General features: G+C 44.4%; 1 protein-coding gene across 1 annotated transcript in view; it reads right to left on the reverse strand.

Annotated features, from left to right (window-relative positions):
* Positions 1-21,752, reverse strand: part of NR5A2 (nuclear receptor subfamily 5 group A member 2) — a 77,576-nt gene extending 55,824 nt beyond the window's left edge. Inside the window, exons 1-4 of the mRNA XM_083867891.1 lie at positions 21,641-21,752; positions 19,132-19,250; positions 17,747-17,888; positions 14,373-15,019 (exon numbers count right to left, since the gene is read on the reverse strand). Of these exons, the coding sequence (XP_083724017.1) occupies positions 14,373-15,019; positions 17,747-17,888; positions 19,132-19,250; positions 21,641-21,722 (990 nt within the window). The 5' untranslated portion in view covers positions 21,723-21,752. The remainder of the gene's footprint in view (positions 1-14,372; positions 15,020-17,746; positions 17,889-19,131; positions 19,251-21,640) is intronic.
* Between the last annotated feature and the right edge of the window lie 4,856 nt (positions 21,753-26,608).

A 26,608-nucleotide genomic window follows, 5' to 3' on the forward strand; every position in this document is an offset into this window, starting at 1 on the left:
TGTGGACAGAGGATCATCTATCAGCAGACAAATGCAGGAACTCCAGAATGTCTCTCCTCAAATGAAATAATATATCTTTGAAAGCCAATGCCCGTTTTAGGCCTGAGGCCCATATATCAAGCCTGAGAGGCTTGTGGATACGCTCCAGGGCCATTAACCTTCCACCTGTTTCCCCTTGTCCTTCAGGATGAGACCCTGCCCTTGATTTTACTCCCTTCCCCTGTTCATCTTCCGACAGAGTGTAAATGTAAAGCAGAGGGCCTGTGAAATAATTCAAAGGCAATGGACCAGGGACATGGTTACAAATCTCTGCCACTGGCACTGTGACTTATGCAGGCAGTTTGTCACACATGAGCCAGGTGACCTCTGTGACATAACAGAGAAAAATATCGCCCGAGATCAAAAGATGAGATTCAGAGCACACTAAGTAACTCTGGTGTACACAGCCGCGCTATGCGGTGGCCAAGGGTTTCCTCTCCTCCCTCACTAGCTCCGCTCACCAGCGGGCCAGACACACTCCTGCTAATTTCAGTAATCTCTTTTTCTCTCCTGTCTTTACAGGAAATCTTTCCTGTAACCTGAACATCAGCATTTGTCTCCTTCCGAAACCCCTCTTTTTAAAAAAATATAATTAAACTGAGAAGGAGACACAGCAAAGTGTCATTCAGCAGATAAAAATTAATGCATAAAAAGCAGCATGATTGAAAATGGTGGATTAGTCAATTTTGCAAACAGGTCTATTTTAATCGAGTTATTTTTGAAATTATAAGTATTACTAAAACTTTATATGAGCAATAGTGTCTCTATTATTGCAATAAAAAGTGTTCAAAGTCTAAAATATTTACTGGGATTCAACTCTCATGACAATAAAATTGAGAGTAGAGTTAGTATTAAAAATATGTCATAGACCCAGATAATACACTTCTGTACCTATTAATATTTTACAAAGAGATATACTACAGAATCAGAATAACAGCCACTTGAAATAAACCCAATCAGATTGTTTTTTTTAAAAAAATCTTGAATTCATTTTTCAAGCTGTGTGCTACATAGGAAGTTTCCCAGATGTTTTGTACATTCAGGACTCTCTGCTGGGTGCAGACAAAAGAGTAAGGCCTATAATGCAGTGTTTCTCTTTCATTCCCTGTAACCTAATGGTATGTCTGGTATGGGCATTTAATTTTGTCTATTTCATAAATTAAAGAAAACCCACAACTGTCACAGTATCCCTGGCATGATGATGAAATGAGAAATACAACTGTAGCTAGATCAGCCTAAATCCCATTCTAATCCTAAATCACTTTGGCACTTGCCAACATCTAGTTGATGAAAAACTCAGTTTGACCCATGAATGTATATAAAAATACACTTATACAGACACACACAGAGAGAAATTCAAACGCAAGTGTGTTAAGTGTTACCTTATCAGCTATTTTATTCTGCTTCATGTCATGCCGACTTGGAAAATTTTGCAACGTTCAACTCTTACTCAAAATCACCTTGTGTTCCACTATGGAAATATATATAAATTCACTAAATCTAAAAGCATAAAAAAAAGTTGGACAATGGATAGGTCTTGAAGCTAAATCATGCAGCAGTTACAAAGAAACGCACAGCTGAAAATCATTTGATGTTTCCCGTTGACTAAAACCTGACCTACAGCAGTAAACCACTCTGTTGCAGAATGCTGCAACAGTAAACACAGTAAATGCAAGATTAGTATTATAAAAAGATTACTGTGAAGAGTTACCACATGCATTTGTAAAAATAAGACAGCTGTTTGATTTTACAGTGCTAAAATCTTTTACTTTTGTTCGGGCAGTATGATTAAACACACATTTTCCTCTTTTTAATATCTCTAAAGAAAGTCTGTCAGAGATGCAACAGTCAGCAATTACAGGTCAGTTTTGTCACCAGTTTCACTGAACTCCAAGTCAAATCTCAGATGTCTTCATTTTTGAAAATACCTAGTGTATTGTATACCTACTTTTTTGTGTAAAATATAGATGTTAAAACCAAATTTTCTGGCAGTCAGGTCTTTAGCTCTTTTACACTCCTACTGAACATATTAATTTGTATTTAGTTTGGGTTTCACTTAGGCTTTCTGCATTTTAAAATATATATTTGATGTATCCCTGAAAAAAATTAATATTTAATTTAAAAAGCACCTAACCCAATCCATTGCCTTTTACAGTAAGTATGATCTAGTGCATCTGCTTTTGTAATATTCATGAAATCTGGAAATCAAGGCTAGGCATCATATGCTACCATCATATGCTAATAGAGGGTTTTGCTCATTTGAGTGTTTGATCAGTTTTGAATGCCCAAATGGCCTATTAGAATTTCCAAGCCAGAAAATACTGTAAATGTTATTATATGTATAAAAATACTATTATATGGCTATAATAAATTTTACTTTTCTTAGATACACACTCAGATTCACATGAAATAATTTGTCTCATTTACTTCCTTCCATGTGCTTTTTTTGTAAATAGGTACTGAGAAAATATTTTATAAAACTGAAGGTTAAATTACCCTGATTCTAAAGAAGAGCATTTAACTATTGGTTATAATATAACACAACTATCTTGTCTTGAGGAAAAAAGCCTTAAATTAATTGGTTTACATAGCGGACCATGCTACAAGCCCAGTTAATTCCATTTTTGAGTCGATGTGCCTATCTGATTCAGGCATTTGAAACAAAATAAAGCAAGGAGTATTTAACATTAACAGTAATTTAACAAATAATAATAAATTAGGGCATGAATCATTCCTTACATTCCTTTCCAACTACAGACAGTTTCTGTTGGGAAAAGTGCCATATAGTATCGACAGTGACAACAAATTGTATTGTCCAGTGAACATCTGTTTCCGACTCCCACACTGATATTGCAGGTTGGCTACTTCTGATTTAGTCCTCACAGGCTGCCCAACCACAGAGGAACTGGAAATTACTGGTACATTCAACTTTTATTATTGGAACACAGGAAAACTTTATCACCATGCTGGGAAGTTCTGTGTCTTTTGAAATATTGGAAGGAGGATTATGTGAGCACAGAAAGCCACATGCGGCAGTTCTTACGAAGAAGGAAAAAAGTGGCTCCTGTTCATTGTGTCTGTCCATACACATGGTATGAAAGTCTGAGACTAAAATCTCAAAATGGAACAGTATTTCTGTTTTCATGATGTGATGTTTGATGATGAGGGTTTGTTGGAGGGTGTTTATTCTTGATAAAACCAGCAGCATTGCAAAAAAGGACTGGATTCTCCCAGTCTTGCTCAATATGTAGCATAGTGTCCCTATACAAAAAATCTCTGAAATTCAAACCAATTTCTATAGGGCAGAGCAGACTGAACTTTAGCTTGAATTGCAGGCTCTACCTCCAGAGAACTGAGCTGTTCTAACTCGTATTTACTACACCAAGTTACTCTGATAGCAATTGAAACAGTACGTCTGTGTTAACTAGCTGAAATTACTACTGTTAAAAAAAAAATCAAAGCCAATGCTAAGCAATTTTTTCAAAACTAAGAGGGGCTTGTTAGAATGATCAATGTCATTATTAGTTACATCACCATTGTTAGAAAAAGGTTAAGTTCCACTTTGGCTGGGAAAAAGAAGAAAAGAAGATACACTGTTGATAGGCACCACGTTTGATAAAGCTCAAACTCCTGATCTGTAAACTATTTTACAGAGAAAGAAAAGCAAGAAACTCCACTGAACTCCTGTTAACACTAATTAGAGTTGCCAGCATGCAGTGGAATCAAAGGCAAAACATGTGGAGCTCCCACTGAAGTCAAGAGGAGAAGGGTGTGACTTAAAGGAGAGGCATGCAAATTAAAAATAAATGCAGTTCAACGTTACCAAATGAGCTGCTCATGTAAATACTCGCTTTGAGGTCCAACCCCTCCTACTGGGAGCACTCTCCCTGAAAGTTCATTCCTAGCCAGGAGACAGCATTGTCCTTGACCACACTTGCCAAATGGGAACCTATCTTGTGAATGATGGGTCCAAACCATGGACCATGGAAAGCAATTCCCCTGTGTCTCTTTCTACCTAAAGTTGTTACTATTGTTGCTGTTGTTAAGATTCTTGTTCTTTATTCGCTGTACTATAAGCAAGGACCATTATTTTCCAAGTCCTGCATCAGAAAGACAGTGTTACTCCTTACAGCAATTTTGGATTTCCCAAGGACTTGAAAGTCTAGGTAGAATCTTAGCAATATGGCCAATATTCCAAATAGTGTTAGGACAACCCATGTCTTGGCCTCAGATGCAGAAAACGGCCTGTTCTTGTTTTTCATGAATATGGTATGTACTAGCCCAAACAATACTCAGTAATATTTGTTTGTGAGCAGCTGGCTTGTGAGCTATGCCCTGCTCCTCTCTCCATCTGTAGATAAAAGGTACATCACTGACTGTGGAGTTGTCAAAAAAGAAAATAAAACTATTTTATGCTATAGTGACCTGGGTATGAGCTACACATTAGTTTTGGCTTCCAGTTGCACACTGGATTATTTGCACCACAACTAATTTAGTCTCATGTCTCCTAGCAGCCAGTCTACTACATCCCTGCCAATTCTAAGGACAGGGTTATTATTGCCCTAAAACCACTGCACAGACAAACAGAAGCATAAACAGAAACTTTGGGCAATTGTCACTACAACTGTCACTATTCTTTCTACGTGTTTTTGCTGTTACCTGAAGGAAAGTTAATACTTAGGATTAAATAACTTTGTGGTTTTATTGTGATTTTTACTGAACTCCAGAAATATCAATATGATGACTGCTGACCTGTATGACCCACACACCATGCAGCTTTTTCTCAAGTATTTCCACCTTTTCCACAAAAGGTGCACAAAGATTTTGGGGGTTGTCACTGAAATCACTGACTGATGGAAGGAAAAGGTCAGTGGAGCCCAAAACCACAAATAATTGCAGTTACTGCTGCCTATGTAGTGGCTGTGGCACTACCACAATTCCCAAGAAAGAGAAAGGAAAAGAAGATAAAGTAGATAACAAATAAGGCATTTAGAAGTAACATGTAGCAAATGAAACTTGAATGCTTGACACAAAGGCAGCTTTACAGAAGAAAACAGAAAACTGGCAAATGCTATGAGTGAAAATGGAAATACAGTATTCAAGATCTTAATTTGTACTTCTTATTCTTATTCAATGAGACAAAATTCTCATTGGTTACAGTAAAGCTTTTTCTGAGATGCAGTACAAGACTGGGTCCATAAGCACAGCCTGACTTAAACTGAAAAATACTATATATAAAGCTGATTTTTTCAGCCCTCTATTTAGAAGAGCAAGCAGTTATAGGTACATATTTATTTCCTTGCACAGAAAATTCTGGCTATAGCATGGAGATGAGGAAGGTTCCCATCACTGTTAGACTTTTCTGCCCATACCTTGAAAAGGGATGAAGCAGATCAGCATGTGACTAGACAGTCCTGTCTCTGCCTCCCCTAAAGTGCTGGATCATCCCTCACACTAATCAGTTGCCTCAGAGAGGCAGAAAGCTGCTTCTTGAGTGCTGAGGGATTATGACTCAGCACCACCAGTGTGCTCATTACTCAGGACAAACTGGGAGGCTGCAGTAAGTATTCCCCAATAAATACCAAAAGGTATCCAGATGAAACAAAGAGACAGTGTTGACTGTAACACCAGAATAAAGATACAATTCTTCCTCACATTCAGTGTCACTTAGTCAGGGTGATGTTTCCTGTACTCAGCAAACACGCCAGTAAAAGAATTTCCTTGGCATAGAGACAACATGGAAATGTCCTTTTAAAATCAGTTAATACCAACAGAACTCATGAGCTAGCTGGAACCATTTCCTATGCTATGGAAAGAACACTCGAATAAGGTTAACTAAGACATTTCACCCTCGCAGCCTCCCCCCTCCCCATCTATTTCTGGATGTCTTCTTTTGTTCACCCTTTGCTAATTATAGTGGCCTTGCTTAGGTGATATTTATAGTCTTAAAAGAGTTGCCTGACTTTCAGAACACTTTATTCATGTATATTTCCTGTGTTTATTGTTGCCTTAACTAATTTTTTAAAATTAATTTTACTTGATCCAAGATTTTATTTAGCAACAAATATCAAAGTAACTTTTCTTTCAACAAATGCAAGACCTGTATTTAGATGTAAAAAGCATTTTTCTATTTCTGAATTTCCGAAAACAGATTTTAGTTTCTTTTCCCTCTCCAAGTGATGAGTGTGACAGAAAACTCCAGAATCAGACAAAATGAAATTTCTTCTTTCATTGCAGTATGGTTACATGGTATTTTATTTTACTAATTTGTCCTTTTTTGTCAATAATGGCTACTTTAATGAATGAGGTGTTTCCAAGATACAGCGTTAATTATTTTTGTTTCCCCAGACTACCCTGATGTTTTCCTAACCACCTATAACTGAACTTCCACAGGTTACAGAAGTGGAAAAAAGACACTGAGAATATCTACATAAAATTACAGCTTCACTTTCCCACCTGCACCATATTTTTTTTTTTTTTCTTCTTTCCTTCTAAAATCTGCCCTTTTGTTTCTTCTGCGGTTGCACTGAAAATGTGCCTGTAGTGATGCCAGCAGTGACAACTTTCAGTCCCTATTTCAAAATAGAACATTTTAGGGAAAATTTTGATGCGTGCCTTTCAACTTTATCGAAAGCAGATGGATTTGGGGGAATGTTAGAGCAAACCTAACTGGTGTTCCACCTTCCAGCAGAAGGGCTCTCTCCATCCCTGGGCGCTGCGGCGCGGCCGGGCGCGGGCACGGGGAATTGCGGGTGTGCGGGAGCCGCCGCTCCGTGTGCTGTCTGTGCCCCGGCACACCGGAGGAGCCCCGGCCGGGCTGGCGAGGGGCGCGCAGCCGCTCCAGGGGACTCAGGGGAGCGAGGCCCCTTCCCTGGGAGGGCGGCTGGAGCCCCTCAGCCCCGGGGCTGGAGCCGGGCCGGGCACGGACCCGCCACACGCCCTGCCCTGCCCTGCCCTGCCCTGCCCCAGAGCTGCGGCGGCACCCGGGGCCGCCAGCCCCCGGCCCTTCACTCGGCCCAGAGGCAGCCTCAGAGGAGCCGTGGCTCCAGTCAGCCGCCTTTTTCTGCTTCTCTCCCGTGTTGTTTGCTGATGCCTGCGCTGGGCACAGCCCCTCGCCTCACCTGGCAGCCTCAACACCCCCCATGGCCCACCTGGGCCTCACCCACGGCGCCATTCGAGCTCCAGCCGGGGCCAGGGCTCCCTCACTGCCGGTACATGTCCTTGTCTCGTCCCTTCCAGCGCTGCCGTGTCCTTGGGGCCCCCAGGGCCCCTGTGAGGGAGGTGGGATGGCCCTGGGGCGATGGCGGCCTCCGCCCCACAGTGAGGCTGAGGGGATGGTCCTGCCGTGCCCGGCGCTTTCTGTGCCACACGGAGAGAAAATGTCTCAAATCCGTTTTGTCAGGGGCTAAGATGGTGTGTTGTGATTTAGCCAACATCAGCTCTGGGTAAAACTGTGCTGGAATGGCAAATATTCAAGGCCCTTAGTATGTTCCTGTTGTTATCCAGCTGTATAAGGTGCCCAGCCTGTTGTGAGTGGTCATACAATTTGCAGCACGGTTTGAAAGCTCTCGGCTTTGGGCCTTCTGTGCAGTAATGAGTGTGATGACTGAGTGTTGTGGAAAACTTACGTGTGGTGCTACTAGAGGCAGCACCAAGAACATTTGTGGTGAGGAACTACACCTTTTCTCACACTCCTAGGTACATTTTGTTCAGATGTTGTACTACAAGGCTTTCATATGGCTGTATAGAAGAACATCCATTTATATGATGCTGCTCCAGCAGGGCTTAATAGGAAGTCTGTAAGCGACTTCAGTATGGCTGGGATTTCATCCTTACTGCAGGTGATCCTAAAGGCTACAGGTTAGCAGAAGAACATCCTTAAATCTGACCAGCCTTGGTAAATTTATAGAGGCAAACTTCCACTGTAACTGGGAGCCCTCCCATAGAACAGAAATATGATACAGGTATTGTATACAAGTGCTGGTTCTGAATGATACAGGTACCATACAAAAACTCTGGATCAGAATGAAACAAGTTCTCTTCCTGCAGTAAGATCTACAGCCTGGTTATACAAAATGTCATAATTTGCAGATGGAAAAACAGCTCTTTTTGGAAATTCTTTTTGGGGGGTGGGGGGGGGGCAAAAACTTGCAAAAACTGGAGATCTTTGCAAGTGAAGATCTGTCATTCTGACCATAAAAATGTGACCTTACTAAATGAAATCAGGCAATATATCTGATTTTTCCCAACAGACTGGAATTGTTTAATTTTCAATGTGTAAAGCTCTCCATCATTTGGCAAAACGATCAGGCCTTCGCAGCAGAAAATAACATCTTAAAATTGTCTAAAAATACAACAGACTGTCAACATGGCTGAGCATTCCCTGTTCAGTTTCTTAGTACAGCAGTTATTGTCGGAGTTAACTTTAACATCCCTTTGGACTACTCACAGCACGCAAGATCTAAAGAGCACTGGTTTTTCATCTCTCCCTACAGCAATGTGATACACATTTGCCAACACACCCAAGTAATCTTTCTATGTCACTGCTGGCAATTGTCAAACTTAAATTGGAAGCTTACATTTTGAAGGAAAACAATTAAACTGTAATATTAAACTTCTGTTTTGTGTAACCAATACCTCAAACTCAGATTAACTCAGTGTCTGCTTCAGGACTTGTGGCAGGAGTGGCTGTAGCTATGTAGTTCCTCGTGTCCATATGTCAGGCTGTTACATTTCTGCTTAGGGGCAGCTTTTTGAATTGTTCCTTGCTCAAATTTTCTCTGCAAGTAACGGAACTTTGTTACTGCACCACGGCTGTTCACAGTAACCTGCATAACTTTGGTGGTGAGCTGCTGGGGGCAGGTGCACTCAGGTGCGAAAACTCCTACATGGAACATGGTTCTTAGTCACAGCATGATGCTTAACTGGGTATTAGATAGAAAATTACTAAATCCAGAGAGACTACTCACTGTCCTGCTGTCAGGGGTGATAACATCCTACACCAGAGTGACACTAAAGTACCAGCTCCGACATGGAAGGGTATAAGAGAATATCATCTTTCTCTTTATGCCTAAAAATGTGCCAGCACTGAACAAACTGTTTAGAAAGGCTGCAAAATCTCGTCTGCATGCTGAAATACAGTGTTCACTCACAGCCTTTGTCCAGAGAAGAGGTATAAGATCACCATGAAGTTTATTCTAACAATGTGTTCCTCTACATTTTTACATGTTTGAGGAATATTTTTTTTAGATCCAGATACACTGAAGCCAGCAGTTACACATGACTAATCTGATTACTGATATCAAGTGTAGTCCTGCACCTCAGTTTCTGGCAGCTTTCCCAACTGAAAGAACACTGCAGAAATTTTATTTCATCAGCTATGTGAGTTGCATTTCCTGTCCTGATAAACACACATTACAAAGTCCAAAAGCACTTCAAGTTATCAAATTGCACTTGATTACTTAAGTCTTAATAATGTATCCCCCTTTCATCATCCTGAAAATTTTTAAGGTATTTCACTGCTGATCTTTTTCCCAAAAAAACCCCCAAAACCCAAGAAACAGCAAAACCCAAACCTTTTTTTTTTTTTTGCTATTCTGTGCTAATTCCATTTAATAATTGTATTTCTGTACTGTAATTACTTATTTTCTATGCATTTCTTGATACTCAATTATGTATGGACTGAAATTTGAAAGTAAAGGTGGTTTATAGAGTATTACATTATTACATCTATCTAAATTGATTTCACAAAAGAAATACTGAGCCTCCTGGAGTCCTGTAAATCCTAGTCACATTAAGTTTGGACTTCTAGAAATAAGTTGAAACTCTGATAATATAGCTGCACTTCTGGGGAATATGTAACACAAAGCTATGCCTTAGTTAGTTTATGAACTGCCAAAATATCTGTGATGCCATGTACAGTGCAAGTTCTGTAGACAGGGTCCTTTGGAGATATGTGATTAAACCACTGCTTCTTTGAAGGCCACAGCTAATGTAAGCATGAGCAAATTTACACTTACAGCAAGAAATCAGGCTTGGGACTGATAAAGTTTGACATCAATGAATGGTCTAAATTTGCAAACTCAGTGAATAATTGTAGGACGAGCTTCTTTACCATGAAGTGCGCTGGTTCTTCCTGCAATCATTCACTACAAGGTTTGTGCTCACATGGTACTTTGACCTGTGACATCCTCACTAAAATAGCCAAATAAGGCAAGGTAGGTTTTTTTGTGAGTCACCATTCTTTTAGTGCCTTTTTTGTAACTGTTAACATTTAGTTGATTGTTTTCTGATCTTCAGCCAGAAGAAAATATCCTGAGGACTGTTCTACAATGCAGCTTCTGTGTTTCTCCTGCTCCAAGGCAGAGGCTGCTTTCTTTTATGGGTTTAGGAATAGTTAGCTCTGGAAGCAGTCTTTCAATTTTCCCTGGTGTGGGCTGATGAGGAAAGACCAGTCCAGAGAAGCTGACTGCATCCTTCCTTGGGGCCAGGCAGCCTTTGGACTCTAGAAACTCTTGCAATATTTTCTTTTTAGCTTTGTACAAAGACCTTTCACCTGACCAAGACAGCTGGTGACAAATCTAGCATCCCCAGGGCATTCCTGAGTTTTCTTAGCTGAGGATAAGATGGATATATCTTACTTTTATATTTACTGAGCTTTCAACAACTCCAGAATAGCAAACAAGGGCCTTCGTTACTATTACTATTACTATTACTATTACTAATTACTATTACTATTATCTTGAGTCTCTTGGGATGTTATCTCGGTATTATTTCATCTGTGTATAAAGAACCAAACAGAAATATATCTCATTATGAATAAAAAAGTAATATGTAACATCAACCCCCAGAATTTTTGACTTAATAATTCCTTACAAAGTTTTTGGACTTCACAAAACATGTAGGGATGTTTGAGATTTTAGCAAGTGTTAAATTCAAATTTACTGAATTGCAGTTGGCTGCTTTGGATCTTACTCTGACATTATTATTAATCCTGACTCATTGGCTTCTTTAATTTTTTCATTAGTTTCTGATATCCTACATGAAGATGAAAGGACCTGCTCCTCAGCAAGTGTGAACACTAGCTTTAAATTACATACTCAAATCCATACACAGGTCACATTCAAATGCAGTGCAGGCTGTGGGTAGTTCTACACAGTCAGTATTTTTCCCTTTTACATCCTTTAATGTGTAACATATTCCAAAAGAGGCAATGAAAATTTGTAGATGAACAAGTGAGAAGATTGTGATACGCTTAAACTGGTGAAAGCTTCAGAAAATAAAGTTTTACAACAGATTTTTTTTTTCATTTGAGATTTCTTTTAAAAAACCAAATCTGCCATCAAAAGGAAAGAAATAAAGAAAACTTAAAAGCTGTAACTCAGTGGTGGTTTTTTGTTATTTAGTGTAAATGCGGCCTAAACCACTGATGGACTGGGACAGCATTTTTTATCATATCCTCTCCCTGAATTCTGCTAACTACAAATCTCTACATTTAGCAGAAAGGAAAAGGATTGCTCCTTTATATTAATTGAAGAGACAAGAGTGTAAGACAAAATTTAGAATTTAGAAGTGATAAGACACAGTAAATAATTGTAAACATGCTGCCTAGTAACTGACAGCCAGTTGTGCCAGGCATCGCTCATCATGACAAAACCAAGATGAATTGCATACAAACCACATTTATAATTTTGTACTGTTTAATTATTTTAGTAATTTGAAATTTTAGTCCCAGAGATGTGCTAATGCACCTGTCTTATGAGCAATCTCAATATTCAGTTGATTAGACAGGTAGGAATAAGAGTAAAATATCTTTTTGAGCAAATACATACTTCTCAGCTTTGAATAGATAGGGAGCAAAGTTAGCTGTTCTGAAAATCTAATTGCATTTTTATCACGATTGCCTTCCCTTTCTTCTGCATTTAAAATATGTCATATCCTTAGGTGGCTTTGTTTTTTTTTAACCCTCTCCCACAGGTATTCATGTCCTGTGGAGCAATCTGAAATAGCTGTTTTTGCTACCTTGACTAGAAGAACCTGAAGTCATGGATGGATAGAAGAGAGTTGCATTCAGGAAAGGTTTGGAAATCTTTTGTTTAATATTGTTCTTGTCCTCTCAACTGAAAGGAGAGATGTATGTTGTTACCCAGTGCTGTTAAAACTTGGGGTCTGATCTAAACATTCTTTTGAAATTGAAAAGGTTAAAGTTCTTAGCCTTTTGTATAATCTGGACCCTAAATTTTGAATGTGGATGGATTTCTGAATGAGTTGTTATTGTTCTGGAATGCTGTGCAATTTTGTTGATCTCGCGCAACTAAAAAAATAATCTGGATATGCCAGAAGATATGAAACTGACCTCAAAGCTTCCAGGATACAAAGGGCACAAACACTAATGTGAAAGCAATGCCTTCTACAAGTGTATGAAAATTAGTTCACAAGCCAAAGGCTCATGCAGCAAACTTTTAGAATATGTGTATTTCCAGAATTCTGTGTGTACATGGTAATGTATAATACATCCAGAACCAGGAGAAGTTGGTCAGCATTTTCTTAAACAAATTTCTGCATCTTTTATGTCCATCCTAGTAAACATAGGTTGGTTGGAGAATATCATCTAGGCTGAGGTTGAAGATGAAGGCCACCTTTAAAACTGTTCCCAGTATAGCATGTTGAATGCTTATAAAATTTGTCACTTTAATCATAAATAGAATTTTAGGGCAGATTGTAACTTAAAAATTTGTACACTGAAAGGGATATGCAAGACAGTCATTTTTAACTCCAGAGTACTTTATTCTAGACTAAAGTACTCCCCAGTATATGGATAGAAAGATATGGTCTCAGATATTTACCACATAGTCAAGATATAACATATCCTCAATTTTTAAATTATTTAAAATGAGTAGCATGTCTTATAGATGACTACAAAATTGTGTACAACTGAACCAGCAAACATGTGACAGTCTTTTCCTCTCTTTTATGCATTTTGGTTTTCCTCTCTGAGTAAACTTCCTCTCTTCTTTCTCTTTGAATAGACTGAGCTTTAAATGATTCCTGCAATCATTCTCACAAAAAAATGGAGGGAAGCTGGAGTTGCATATGCAGCATATACAGCTTGCTTTTCTTTTAATCTGGCTTTATGTCATGTGTCCATGTCCTTATGGTCATGGCAGACATACTGTTGTGCCAAGCTCTCTGAGTGCAGCTTTTCAATGGATCTCCCATTTGTGCTCTTACTCATATAGATTGAATTCTCGGTGAAATCCTACAGTATATATTTGGAAGATGAGTTATTTTCTCTTAAAGTAGTCAGAAATTACGGGCAGTCACAAAACGTTACAGATTCCAGTAGCAAATACTTGTGGCAAAAACTTTTCTCTGTAGCAGACAGACACAGTAGCTATCAATGTTACAGTGAAATTCAGATGTGAGTTGAGTTACCGTCTTGAGAGTTTTTTTGAGAATGAAGATTATTTTTTCCAGAGCTAATTTCTGTATCAAGACAGTGGTTAAAAACTGTAGTTCATATCTGTTGTCTGATCTCAAATTTCTGACTTAAAAAATTCAGACTTGAAATTTCAGACCTGCTCATAACAGACCACAAAGCTGCTTTAACAATAAGTCTGAAAAATGTAACTGGGGGAGTTTCTGCCTACCAGAAAGCTGTGCATGAGGATTTCCTGGGTGTTCCAGCAAAAATAAGAGCCTAGAGGTCATTGTAGCAGCCTAGACTAAAGGAATCCTGCATGTATCAGTGATGAGAACCAAAAGGAGTCTACTTCCTCCTTTCTTTCTCTTCCAGGTATATCCTGCTTAGGTTTCAACCTGCATGGTTAATGAGACACACGGGAATAATATCCCACTGAGAACCTGAATATTCCAAATATGGACTTATATAAAGTGTGAATGGAGATGGACAGAAATGGCATTCCCTCATATGCTAAATAAGATAATGAAATAATTACATAAATGAATCTGGATGGTGTAGCAGGTGTGCTTACAACCCTGAGTACAAGCCAGACAGGGAGCGATGCTGACAGGGAAGGAGTAGAATTTTGTGAGGCCTTATGGGTGTTAACAATAGTTGTGATAAATACTAGAGTACAGAAAAGCTGAACTAAATATTGAATCTCTTTGCTACAGCTAATTACAGGCTCAGGTGGAAGTCAGCGGTGAGTTTCTCCTTTTAATAGTCTGCCTACTTCAAGCCAAATAAATAAAGAATGAGATGCTTGGGGGGAGAAAACAAAACCCAGGCTTTCCTGCTTGAAGTACAAGATTGTAAGAAATAGTATTTTTTTCTTGACTGAATGACAATATAATGTAAAATTGTTACCTACCTTAAGTTCTCTAAAGAAGATGCTACTCCTAGCCCACTCAACAATGGAGAAGAGGGTTTGGTCAGCCATTTTACACATAAGCCCGAATGTGTTGAGCTTCTCATGTTTGCCTCTGTTGGCTTGCTCTTGCTGCAGATATGCCATGATTTTAGCTTGGACTTGCGGCTCATCAGGCTCACATTTCAGGAGTTCCAATATCAGATGTGGGATACTTGCTGGTGAGCTTGTTTGATAACTATCCATGTATGAGTAGCCCATTATTGACTCTGGTGAGCTAGTGTAAGGGTCAGGGTACTCGGACTTGATAGCACGGCTTGGAAAGTGGCCATAGGTTTGGTAGCCTTGCAAGCTGCCGTGGGGCGGCATTGTCATGCTGATGGGAGAGGTCACAAAGGGACTCCTGTCATAGTCTGTGGGAGGCAAGGCAGTGTGGTTCAGAGGTAGGCCTTTAGAAGCTGAATGGATGTTCTGGATTGCAGAGGATATTGTCAGGTCAGTTGGCATTGCTTGGATCACCTGAGTCATGGCTTCCAGTTTCAGTCCATTTGCTCGGATAAGAGCTTTCTTCTGCTGCTTCAATGCCCTGTCTCTCTTGTACATTGGTCCAAACTTGTTTCGACCGCCACGCATTCGGTCAGCTCGCACAGCTGTCAGGGGAAAGGAGGAAGTCAATCATTATTAACACTTGGAATTGACACTCTTAATCAAACATATATTAGGAAAGAGCAGAAATGTAAAAATGTAACTCTTTTTTTTTTTTTTTTTTTTTTTCCAAATTCAGAGTTGCACTTTTATTCCTAAGGAAAAGGATTTCTTTTGACTTAACAAATGTCACTTTTTTCTAGTGATTTAAATGTTACATGCATATATTACTAACAAAGAAGGACTTCTCCGTACATTGATTAGGACATGGGGACAAACACAATGGATGGCCACAGGAATTTCACACCTGCTATGGGATCATGTGGAAATCTCAAAGTATATTTGGGTTTATATCAAGCTACTATGTCATTAAGAAACAAGGGCTGAAGTCCAGAATTTGTCTGAGATGTATCCAGCAGACCACATTGTCTCATTATAATAATTCCATTACTGCCTTCCACCACAGCAAAACATCTGAAATGTAAATTGTGAAATGTTCAGTAGTCACAAAGAGCAATACATTTCTTCTGGCAAAAAGGAAGCATTTCATTTTGGTGATTCTGTCCAGGTTGGTGTAAAACTTTGAGATTTCTAGTCAGCTGAGCTCTATGGAAATGTTTAGCTGCAGCTGGAATGTGCAGAGAGAAAGCTGTCAGCTTGCTGCCTTCTACGTGGAAGATAGAAGTGAAACAGAAACTATTGACACTGTTCTGGCTTATAATGTCTCTGGAATTAGAAATAATTAAAACAAATCCTACTCAGCAGCTGCCTTGGGAGTCATACTGGTGGTCTCTGTCACGGCAGTGTCTGTCACCATGGGATATATGTAATGGACTAGTGAGGAGCTTTCACCCAGCCCACCTTGCCCAACGGCAATTAGATTGAAAGAGGAACCTTTGACAGCCTGGTGACACGTTGAGACTGCTGAGATTGCTGGAGGTTAAGTTCTTGAGCTTTTTATCTTAGGGATTAGTAGGACATTAAAAATTTATTATGAATGCTAGATACGCATAATACTGTACCTTATCGTAAGGACTTTAACGTTTAATGATTTTTTGGTCCATGGTAATTTATGAACTAGACTTTTAAGGCTATATATATATCACTATCAGGGAAATACACATATAAATGTCACAAGTATTTACAATTAAGAGAACACATGTTCTTCCAATTTTCTAAACAAGGGAAAAGAAATTGTATGGATGCGTAGGTAAGGAAACTAAAGTATATTTTCTGCAGTATCTTTAAAACTACAGGTGTTTTGCTTGAATTTGTAGGAAAAAATGAGCTGCCAACATTACTGCCAAATGTTGACTTTAAACAAAATGCATGACATTAATTATATCACTAGTAAATGTAATTGATTTTAAATCTGTATACACAGTATCCTCACAGGTACTCTGCAATTAAAAACTGTGAGCCAAATTGGATTAGCAAGTGCTTTTGTATAAATCCTACTTAAAATTTAAGGTGAAATTTGTGTAATGACAGAAGACAAAATTTGGTCTTGTATCATTGTCAGCAAATGAAAGGAGTTAAAAGTAGGAGTAGACAAATGTATTTTATACTTGTTCCTAATGCCAACAATGAGAAAAGGATTCCACCTGTCCTGTAATTGTACTATTTGAATTTGGAAGCACATGCAATGATTCAGAATGTTTAGTGCAGTGTGTCAGTGCTAGCTCAGTCTTGTGGGCAAATACAATACTATTGAATCAATCAAACTGCAGGCTGATTTTTCTGTTCATCTGCAGTTATATCAACAGCTTCCCTTTGCCAGAGCCTGGTGACTGACTGGCTCTTACCCTTTCTGGTTCCCTTCATGGCTTATGGTTTTCCTCCTTGGCCTGATTTTTTTCTGGTTAAGCGTCTAGGGTGAATGTCATTTCACAAACTTGTAACAGTAAGGAATTTAGGAGCTTGTCCTTGGTCAAGGAAAAATGTCATCTGCTGTGAAATCTGAATTTTAATATTTTATATATCAAAGTTAGAATGAGCCATGTATGATTCACAAATTCAAGTTGATATTTTTTGCATTTGGTTATCTCAAAGGATATTTTACACTTTTCATTGTTCTCTGCAGATGAGAAAGTGTAATGAAGTCAAAAAGTGTACTTCAAAATGCCTTATCCTCTTTCAATTGCAATAGCCTTGCAGGTATAGCATTACAAAAATATAGGACACAAGTTTTGAGATTATTTGGTTCCTTAATCTCAAAGGCGAGTCAGTGTGAGAAAAACCCTTATTTTATCTGTTTCTTTGTGTTCTGTCTTGTCAGAAGAGCATATGTAAAAAAATCAAAACAACCCAAACCTAGATAAAATACAAATAAAATCAGATCACTCTCTATAGCAATTAAATAATATTTTTTTCTAATCTGGACACTTGTTACAAGTTTTATGTTGAATCTAAATTAAGTCTTTCCTAAAACCTGCAAAACTATTCAATCTGCATCCATGAATTCACAAACTTTAAAAGCCTGAAATATCAAGGTATATACTTATATGACAAAATGGATTATGGTTTTGACTGGTTACTAAATGGTAGTGATGTACCATTTACTTACTAGATTTTTTTAATAAAGCAACAATTTCACTGACCATACAAAGTAACCTTTTATTATAATTTCAAAGCCATAACTGTATAACTTTTCAATATAAAATACAATGCATTAACATCTTATCTATAATTTTATAGTATAGTTGAAATACCAGCAAGACTATAGCTCTTACCTTCCAATTTCATTCCAACACTTAGACATTTTTGAAATCGACAGTAAGGACATCGTTTTCGCTGTGTTTTGTCAATCTGGCAATTCTGATTTTCTATACATGTGTACCTTTTGTTATTCTGGACTGTTCGCTTAAAGAATCCCTGTATGACAGACACAAAAATTAGCCTGTTTTACTTGAACGTGTGTTTCAGCATTTAATGGAAATCATTGTAAGAGAATTTTCAGATGCCATTCAAGCACTTACAAAGTTACATAGTTTATTTTAAGTTAGTCAGCTGAACCCAGGAGAAAGCCACCAGATTCCAGAGGAGGTTTCCTTGTGTTAGTGCTATCATGTCAAAGCTTGGTGAGACTTTAAGAGGCTGTAGCCTTCTGTGCCTCTAACACTGGTGGCAGAAATAGTGACACTGATCACTTCCTCTTGTATTCTTTAATCATTGCAGAATTATTAAAGTCTTCCTTTTAAAGTAGTTTTACGTGAAGTAAGTAGGAACACTGTTGCAAAGATAAGAGAAGTACAGAGTACCTCTGGCTATTTTACATCCCAGTGGGGCATGCTGGAGGCATAGTAAGTGCTTGTCATTCACTTCGCATTGATTATTTTTTTAGTAAAAATGTAGTGGGCTAAGTTATTTTTTCCATGCAACTAAGTGTTTTAAATTGCATTCTTCTGGCAAAGGAGCTTCACTTACAGTGCACTACTTATATAACTGTAAAAAACCTAAAACATTTTTTTACATGAAAAATCTGACCTATCATAAATTCACAATTATTTAAACCTTATAGCACAATAGACCAACGCAGGTATATTCATCTTTCTATATATTAGTTGGTTAGTTGACTTTGTGTGAACTGTGAACTGTGACAGTTACAGTTTGTCTGAAAAAAGTGCATGGTCATTATAACAGCAGAAATCTACATTGCAATATTGAAGGATGAAAATAAAAATCTTTAGAAAGCTGCATTAGATTTTTACAAAGCTGATCTGCATTAAGGATAATCTTCCTACTTTATCCTCGAGAAAAAGAAATATAAATCAACCAAAACAAATATTTAGCAAACAACTAATAGCAAATAACAAATAGTTAGCAATGAAAGTTATTCTAGAACTACATCACAACAGCAAAATACTAAAAAAAAAAAAGACAAAACTACAATGCAAAACAGTCCAAGTTGTTTGCATTTGTGCAGATGTCTCTCAAAGAGACTTCTACATCTTAAAGCTTTTTGGTGGTTAATTATTTTATGTGACTGTATTAAGAAATGTATCAAAAATAACTCGAATTATTATACATCTGGTTTATTTATTTATCCTTTTTTTTCTGCTTATATTCAAAACATTTTTGCTGTATTTGTGGTTTTATGGAGTAATTAGTACAGAACCTTGCAGCTTTCACAGGTGAGAAGTCCATAATGGTACCCAGATACTTTGTCTCCACAGACTGGACACAGCTCTTCAAGGTCTTCATCATAAGAGTAATTCACCATTTTAAACTGAGACACTGGGGGAAATGAGAAATAGCATATTCAATTAGAATTTACATTACTAACTCAAATATTCTGCAACTTTCTCAACTAGAGAGAAAGCTTACTTAAATAAGCCCACCACTGAAAATAGGGAGAAAAAAGTTTTTTTTTAAAAAGGTTGCATGGAGACATGCAACTTCCCATCATCAGCTAATCTGCATAGTACTTAGCAAGTGTAACAAAAAGCATCAGCTTCTAAGTTATGTTCTAAATATTTATACTTATAGAGTGCCTTTAGCCTAGTCCTTATTTTATGTAACCTCAAACTGAAAGAATTCATTTAAATCCGAAAGTGATCAGGGGCAAGCTTCAAGAAAGCAGAACGAAAAGATTGCCACTTGTATATTGAAAGTAATCATTTTCCCTTAAAGTTTTCTTTCAATATCAGCCCGCAATTTTTTACCTAGACTAAACCTGTATCTCAGAGACCCAGCACTTTTGCACCGTGTGAAATCCAAGTCAGTTACTGTCAAACCCAGCACAAACCGCCGTCCCCGCGCCTCCCAAGCCCGTGGTCCCGGGTGCCGTTACCCCTGCGGGCCGGGGCGGGCGCTGCGTGCCGCACCCCCGGCTGTGGCCGCCGGCGGCTCCGCGCCCTCGGGGCAGACGCTTTTTATCTGCCCGAGTGTCGGCAGAGGGACCCGAGCGGCACCGCCGCGCCCGGGGGATGCGCTCAGGCTCTGCCCGGCCGGCACACCCGGCGGGCCCCGCTGCCGGAGCCTGGCGTGAAACCTGCGCGCCGAGGCCGCCTGAAGTTTCTGCCGCTCGGGCAAAAGGCGGGGAGGAGCCGGCGGTCAGGAGGGAACGGGGGGCTAAAATATGCGGCATGAAAGCACGGAGCGTGCCCACTGGAGCCGGGCTTCCCCCACAAGGAGCCCAGTCAGCCGCTCCGGTTAGTCCTGAGAAACCCTGCTGCTCGGTGCAGGGCCGGTTTCCTTCCCCTTCCCTGCCGCTAAACCTCCGACCTGTTAGGCAAGCAGTGTGGCAGCGGAGGACTCCTGAACACAGCGAGAGGCGCTGGGCATCGCCGCTGGACTGCTTAGGATGTCGCCTCTTTGTCTTTAACTCTGCGGCTGCCACGGTTCGGGGGCACCGGGGCGGTCAGACTCGCCCGAAGCCCACGGCCCGGCCGCCCGGCTTGCCAAGGCAAGGGGCTGCACCCCGGCGCCCGCGGGAGCTCCCGGGGATCGTGGGGGCATTATCCCGCCGTCACACTGCCGGCAAAACCTTTCCTGAGCCGCCTCGGCACGGCCGGGATCGCCGCCTGTCAGCGCCGTGGGGCGGACACGGGGCGGCCGCAGGCGGGGGAGGAGGAGGGCCCGGCCCTCCCCTCTGCTCCCGCGGTCGCGGCTCCAGGGTCCGGCGCTGGGACGAAGTCGCCCTCCTCGTAGGAAAACGTGGGAAAGCAGGGGTTTTCCGAGCGCCGCGCCCTTGCACGGAGCCTCCAACACGGGATAGCAAAGGGGCTATCCTAACCTCCTATCCTAACCTCCCCGCTTCGCCCCCAGTACCTCTGAAGCCCCTGGCCCACCCTGCCCCTACTTCCCAGCAGGCTCCCGAGAGGAGAGGGGATAATTTCTCAAGAGCAGCCGGGACGGGAGTTTCTGCCCGGGAGGGTGGCGCGGGGCGGGCATACCGGGCTGCCGGCTCCGGGGCACGGAGCCGACCCTCGGCGGGGTCTGCGCCGCCTCCCCCCGCGCATCGCTCCGGCCCGAGTAGGGCACCGGGACCAGCCCGGCCCCGCCACCCCACACAGACATCGCCAGCTCCATCCCAGCTCGGGCATCCCTCTGCCTTCCTGGGTACCCCGCAAATCCGCCACGGAATCGGAGCTCTCTGGTGCGAGGTTTCGCGACACCGCCTCTGCCACCTGCACGGTACCTGTGGGCGCCGCACCCGCGGGACAGAGCCCTCGGGTCCCGTTTCGGGACGAGGTGTGACACACGGAGTGCTCGCCAGAACTTCCACGCCTAACTCCACCTGCCATAAACTTCGAGGCAGTTTTGCGGGAACGGGGATTAGACCGAGATCGCTGGGATCTGCAGCGGGGCCGGGCAGGGTCCGACGGGACGTCTGCACCCGCGGGGAGGCTCGCTCCGGCCGGATGCTTGGCGGCTCCTCGGCCCCGTTTGCACCTCCCGAGCGGGGCCTTGTGGCGGCTCGGCCCTGGCACCCCGGCCCCGGTACCCGCTCGAGGCCCCGAAAGCCGTCCCGCGAAGGCAGGGGCCCGGCGGGGCGTGGAGCGGGCGGTGACGGGGCAGCTCGCGAGCAACTGCCGCAAAAGTTTTGGCAGGACGAAGGGGCGCTTTGCCGAGGGAAACCCGAGCGTGCGCGGAGGGGGAGCGCCCTGCGTCTCCCCCCTTACCTTGCATGTTTTCCGGCATCTGCCCCTGTTCCCCATTCGACCGGGCGAGTCCCAGGGCCTCCGTTTCCACTTTGGGTAGCATGACAAGGCGGCTGCGGGCCGGGCTGGGGGTTCCGTGTCCGTCCGCGACACCAGCACCTGGACACGGCAGCACAGATTTAGCTGGAGAAAGGGGCGCTCGGCGGCTGCTGCCTCTTCCCCCTCTTCCTGTTTTTCCCTCCCTCTGCTCCACGCCAGCCCTTGCCCAGCTGCAGCGGGAGCAGCGAGCGGCCCCGGCCGCCGGGAGGAGCCGCCGGGTGCCCGCGGCCGGGGGAGCCGCGGAGCGGTAGTCGGGCTGCAGGCGGCGTGGGGCGGAGGAGAGAGAAGGAGGAGGAGGAGGAAGACCGGGGGTGCCGGGGAGGAAGGAGGAACCCCGGGAGCCCGCAGCAGCTCCGCCCGGGGCTCAGCACGGCGGCAGCCCGGCGCCCCGATCCATGCGGAGCGGCACAGCGCACAGGAGCACTCTGCCGCCGCTGGTGCTGCTGGACAGGGTTCCCACCCCCGTCCCCCTCCTCCTCCTCCTCCTTCCCCTCCCCCTCCTCCTCCCCCTTTTCCCCCCGGTACAAGTGCGGAGGTGCCGAGTCGGGACCTCTAGCCCCGGGCCCGCGGGGAGGCGCTCCCGGAGCCCGGGGGCTGCAGGGGAGCGAGGTCTCCGGCGAGGGGGGGCCCGACACCGCCGCTGCAGCCAATAGGGCAGAGGCGGGATGAGCAACACCCCCAGCGCACACACACGCACAGAGCACACAGAGTGGCCCAGGGCAGTCACCCCCTACCCGGTTCTTAAACCGGGCTGCGGTGTGAGGGTCTGGGCTGTTGCTTCCCCTCCCCGCCCCAGCAGAGCCCCACGGGCCACGGGCCTCGCCGAGCCGGGCTGCGCCTGCACTGGCCGTGCCTCTTTGCCAGTGGGCAGCCACGCTCAGTCTCTCTTGGGGCGGTGCGGCAATGCCTCCGGCCCGGCCAGCTGCGGCTGCGGAGCCCCCGGGCCTCGCCTTCCCCCTGGGTGCCTGGGGGTGGACAGTGGAAACCCCTGCCCTTGCGGCCACGTTGCCGCCGCGCAGCCCTGGAGTCTGAAACAAGCGAGCGGGAACGGCGTCGGAGCTCGCTGTACCCATTCAGGCTTTTTGGGTCTCTCTTCCCTAAGCTTCTGGCGAAATCGGTCGGTGCCGGTCGCATCGTTTGCACAAAAGCCAAAGCCCTGGCAGAGCCCCCCTTCCCCGGCCCACAGTGCAGCTAGTGGCACTATTTTCCAAGTTGTCCCAAAGAACTCGTTTCCCGCGAGTGTGTGCCTCAGCGGCGGGAGTCGGGCGGACCCGGGCGCGGCGTTGCGGGGGCTCGGGGGGCGGCTGGGTGCCGAGCGCTCGGCGAGCCGGCCCGGAGCTCTGCCTGCCCTCGCCGGCCTTTCCGCCCCTCTCTCCGGGACCCTCCGGGGGATTCCGCGCCGTTCCTGCCGCGCCGCATAGGTTTGATGGCGTGGGATGATGGATATTTGCACCTTGCAAAGCATCCGAGCCTCTCGTCCGAGCGTTCAGTTGCCCGTACTCCTCTGACTCTTTAAACCGTATAAAGTGTTGTATATATTAAGAGCTGAAAATGTTTGGCGGTGAAAACTGCTTCCGATGGAAAGTGGGGCGCGGAAGTGTCTCCATGGCGGAGTATGGCATTTCCCATCGGCGGGAGAGCGCTAGTGAAAACTGGCGGTGGCTGTAAGTTACTCGGTGGTGCTGCTGCTCGCAGGGCGAACCCGCGCTGGGACCAGCGCTCCACATGCAGAGAGCGGACTGGGCTGTCCTCTGAACTTTTTGCATCCAGCAGCTGGGAGACCTTTGCTAACACAACGCAGATTCCTAGTCAACCCAACACCGGCACCACCGGAGTAGAAAAAGTCTTTTTTTCCCTTCTCTGTGCAGCGTTTGATATTTGGGGGATGGATCCAACGCTCAGAGGCCCGGACCTCTCTGTCTCCTTCCGTTCTCACCTTTCGCCATCCCCCTTCGGGCGGGAGCGCGAGTGGGCCAACAACACCAACATGTTATTTCTCAAGTTGTAATTTCACAATTAGACAGGTCGTCTGCGAGTAAGTTTTAGGACAGCAATATGGCGAGGTGCAGGAGCGAGCAGCTCGATGGCTAAGACGGGTTGGCTGGAAACCATCTAGAGAGAATTACCCCGTTTCTAGGCAGAAATAGCTCGGGTTGAGACCCTGTCCCGGCCCTTGGGAAGCTATTCGCAGGTGCATTAGTTACAAACAACCCCTCTGTCAGGCGCCACCGTGTAGCATCGCCTTCCTCTGAGCCCGGGCGGCTCAGCACTGCGGCCACAGCAGCACAGCGCCGACTCCTCTCCCTGCCCCGGGCGCCGGCCGTGGGGGCTGCGGGCCGGGCTGTCCGCGGCGGGGCCGGGCCCTTCCCGGCCAGTGGCCCTGCTGCCTGGGCCCGACGGGCGCCCACAGCGCTCCGGGCGCGGCTCGCACAGGAGCGGCGCCTCCCCGCAGCCCTTCCCCGCAGGAGAAGAGTGGTCAGAGCACAGCTCTGCGCGTTTACAACAGACCATCGGGACACCTGCGGACCCGGGCCCTGCAGCCCGCTGGGCTCCATCGGGGACAGCCGGTCCCCTCCCTCCCGCCCGCCGCCGGGCGGGTCACGCCGCTTTGCTACGCCCCGACGGGGCGCTCCGTGCTGCCGCTCCGCTTACTGCTGCTCCGGGAAGGCGCTCGCGTTTTGGGGAAAAGCCGGGAAAGGAAACGCCGCATCCGGACAGGGCAGGCGAAAGCAGCCCGAGCCCTGCGGGGTCAGGCGGGCTGCGGGCCCCGCTCTCGGCCAAGTGCCCCGGCGGGCGGGTGGCCCAGCAGGGCCGGCTCTCCCCGGACACTCTCCCGCGGGCACGGCCCAGCACCGGTCCCTTCCCCCCTGCTCGGGGGCTTAATGTCATTCTGCCAGGGAATTGTTTGGAGCGAGTTCCAACTGTACGTGGCAAAGTCACTCTGCGAGTTATCGCTATGGATGAAAATACTTCGGAGTGGTTATTGCACAGCCACATTTCTTCGAAGTAACAGTTTAGGGCAGTACATATTATAAATGATACCTGGTCCCTTGTGGCTACATTTAATTTAACATGGAGTTCTAGCTCTCACGATTGCCTTGAGCAACCTTAATTACCCTTTCTTCTAATCTCTTCTCCATTCCTTACCAAGTTCTCCAAACTTTTTTTTTTTTTTTTTTTTTTTTTTTTTTTTTTTTTTAATGCGATTTCTCTCCTGAGTTTGCCTGCCTAGTTCTGACTTTGCCTGAAGGTCTTGATTGACGCGTGTAATTATAATTATAAAAGATGATGGCTCGGGGAGCTTCCAGCAGCCTTGATTAGTACAAGGAGCAAGACCTGGAATACTTTATACTTCCCTATTTAAATGTATGTACATTTACATTAAAAAAACCTACTCTGTAATGTTAAATAATCTGAAGCTTTTTCACCTCTTTGTTTCCAAGGTGGAGGCTTCTGTGTGATGATATTTCAAGGCGAGCTCCCATTGCTTACAGCTTCCAAGAGGCCACAGAACCTGAGCTAATTTCAAAGCCTTTTCCCCAAGCACAGATATTTCCAACTTGGAGTGGTCTGCTCGATGAGAAACAAATAGCCTGGTCTCTTCGAGCTTTGTGTCGAGAGGTGTCCCGGAAAGGGTTTGATTCGCCTTCCCAGCAAAGTAGCGAAAGTGAACGTTTGTGGGGTGGGATGGGGTGGGGGGGAGGTGGATGTTCAAGAAAAACTTCCCAGAAGCAAATAAATAAATAAATAAATAAATAAATAAATAAGCGGAGGACTGAAACTCCTCCGCTGGATAGTCTAAATCCAAAACCGATCAAAAAGACGTAAAGGGAAGTATTTAAGGAGAGAAATCTGCATCCTATCTCCCTTTTTCTCCCGCTGAACATTCCCGTTTGCCGACAGCGCAGAGCCGCTCTGAGCCATCACTCGGGGAACACTGACTTCAGCCAGGCTCGGGGAGGGAGTCAGCACCGCGCATCCTGTCCTCGGCACAGCCACGGAGCCTCGGGCTGTCAGTGCCACGGGCACGGAGCGGCGCTGCCCCGGGAAGTGCCCCGGAGAGGGCAGCGAGGGGCAGCGCGGCAGGCACGGGATCCCGGGCACCTGGGAAAGTCCAGAGCGCGGTTTTGCTGCTGACACCTGTCACGCCCAGCTTTACGAGACTGTTTACATCAGGAAAAGCATGGCAAATATAGCTCCTCTCCTCTCCTCTCCTCTCCTCTCCTCTCCTCTCCTCTCCTCTCCTCTCCTCTCCTCTCCTCTCCTCTCCTCTCCTCTCCTCTCCTCTCCTCTCCTCTCCTCTCCTCTCCTCTCCTCTCCTTTTGTACCTCAAAACCTTCCAAACCCCGTAGCCAACGGTCTCTCATCATTTTGCCAAGGCGATATGGCATTCAATTCCAAGGGATTCATTAAATGGAGATTTCTAGTCCCTCCAACTCAGGTTTTGTGAAAGAAACTGTCCCCTCTAGAAAAAACCCAACAAACAACCCAGAACAAAAATCCCTAACTTACAAAATTAACCCACCTCAAGCACAACAATACACTTCCCTCCATGCCTTCCTTTTGTTTGTTTGTTCTGGTTTGGTTTTGATCCACTGTCAGCAAAACAGAGTGGATGCCTCAGACTGCAATGCTTATGTAGTAAACCGCACGCCACAGAGGATCACATCTGTGCCTGTTGCCTTTCTTTTATGCAACTAATCATTCATTTTTGCTTTACGGAGACGTCGTTCCTCTCTGGTCCGGCATGGAGAGCAATTCCAAAGCGTCAATTACTGGCCGAGAAGCTGTTTTTCAAGCTCGGCCAAGCTCCCGCTGCCCGCCGGAACGCGCCGCTCTCTTATGAGCACCTGGGCAGCGGCGCGATGCGGAATGACGGGAGACTCCGGA

Source organism: Zosterops lateralis, assembly GCF_965231275.1.
Source record: "Zosterops lateralis genome assembly, chromosome: 9".
Lineage (NCBI taxonomy): Eukaryota > Metazoa > Chordata > Aves > Passeriformes > Zosteropidae > Zosterops > Zosterops lateralis.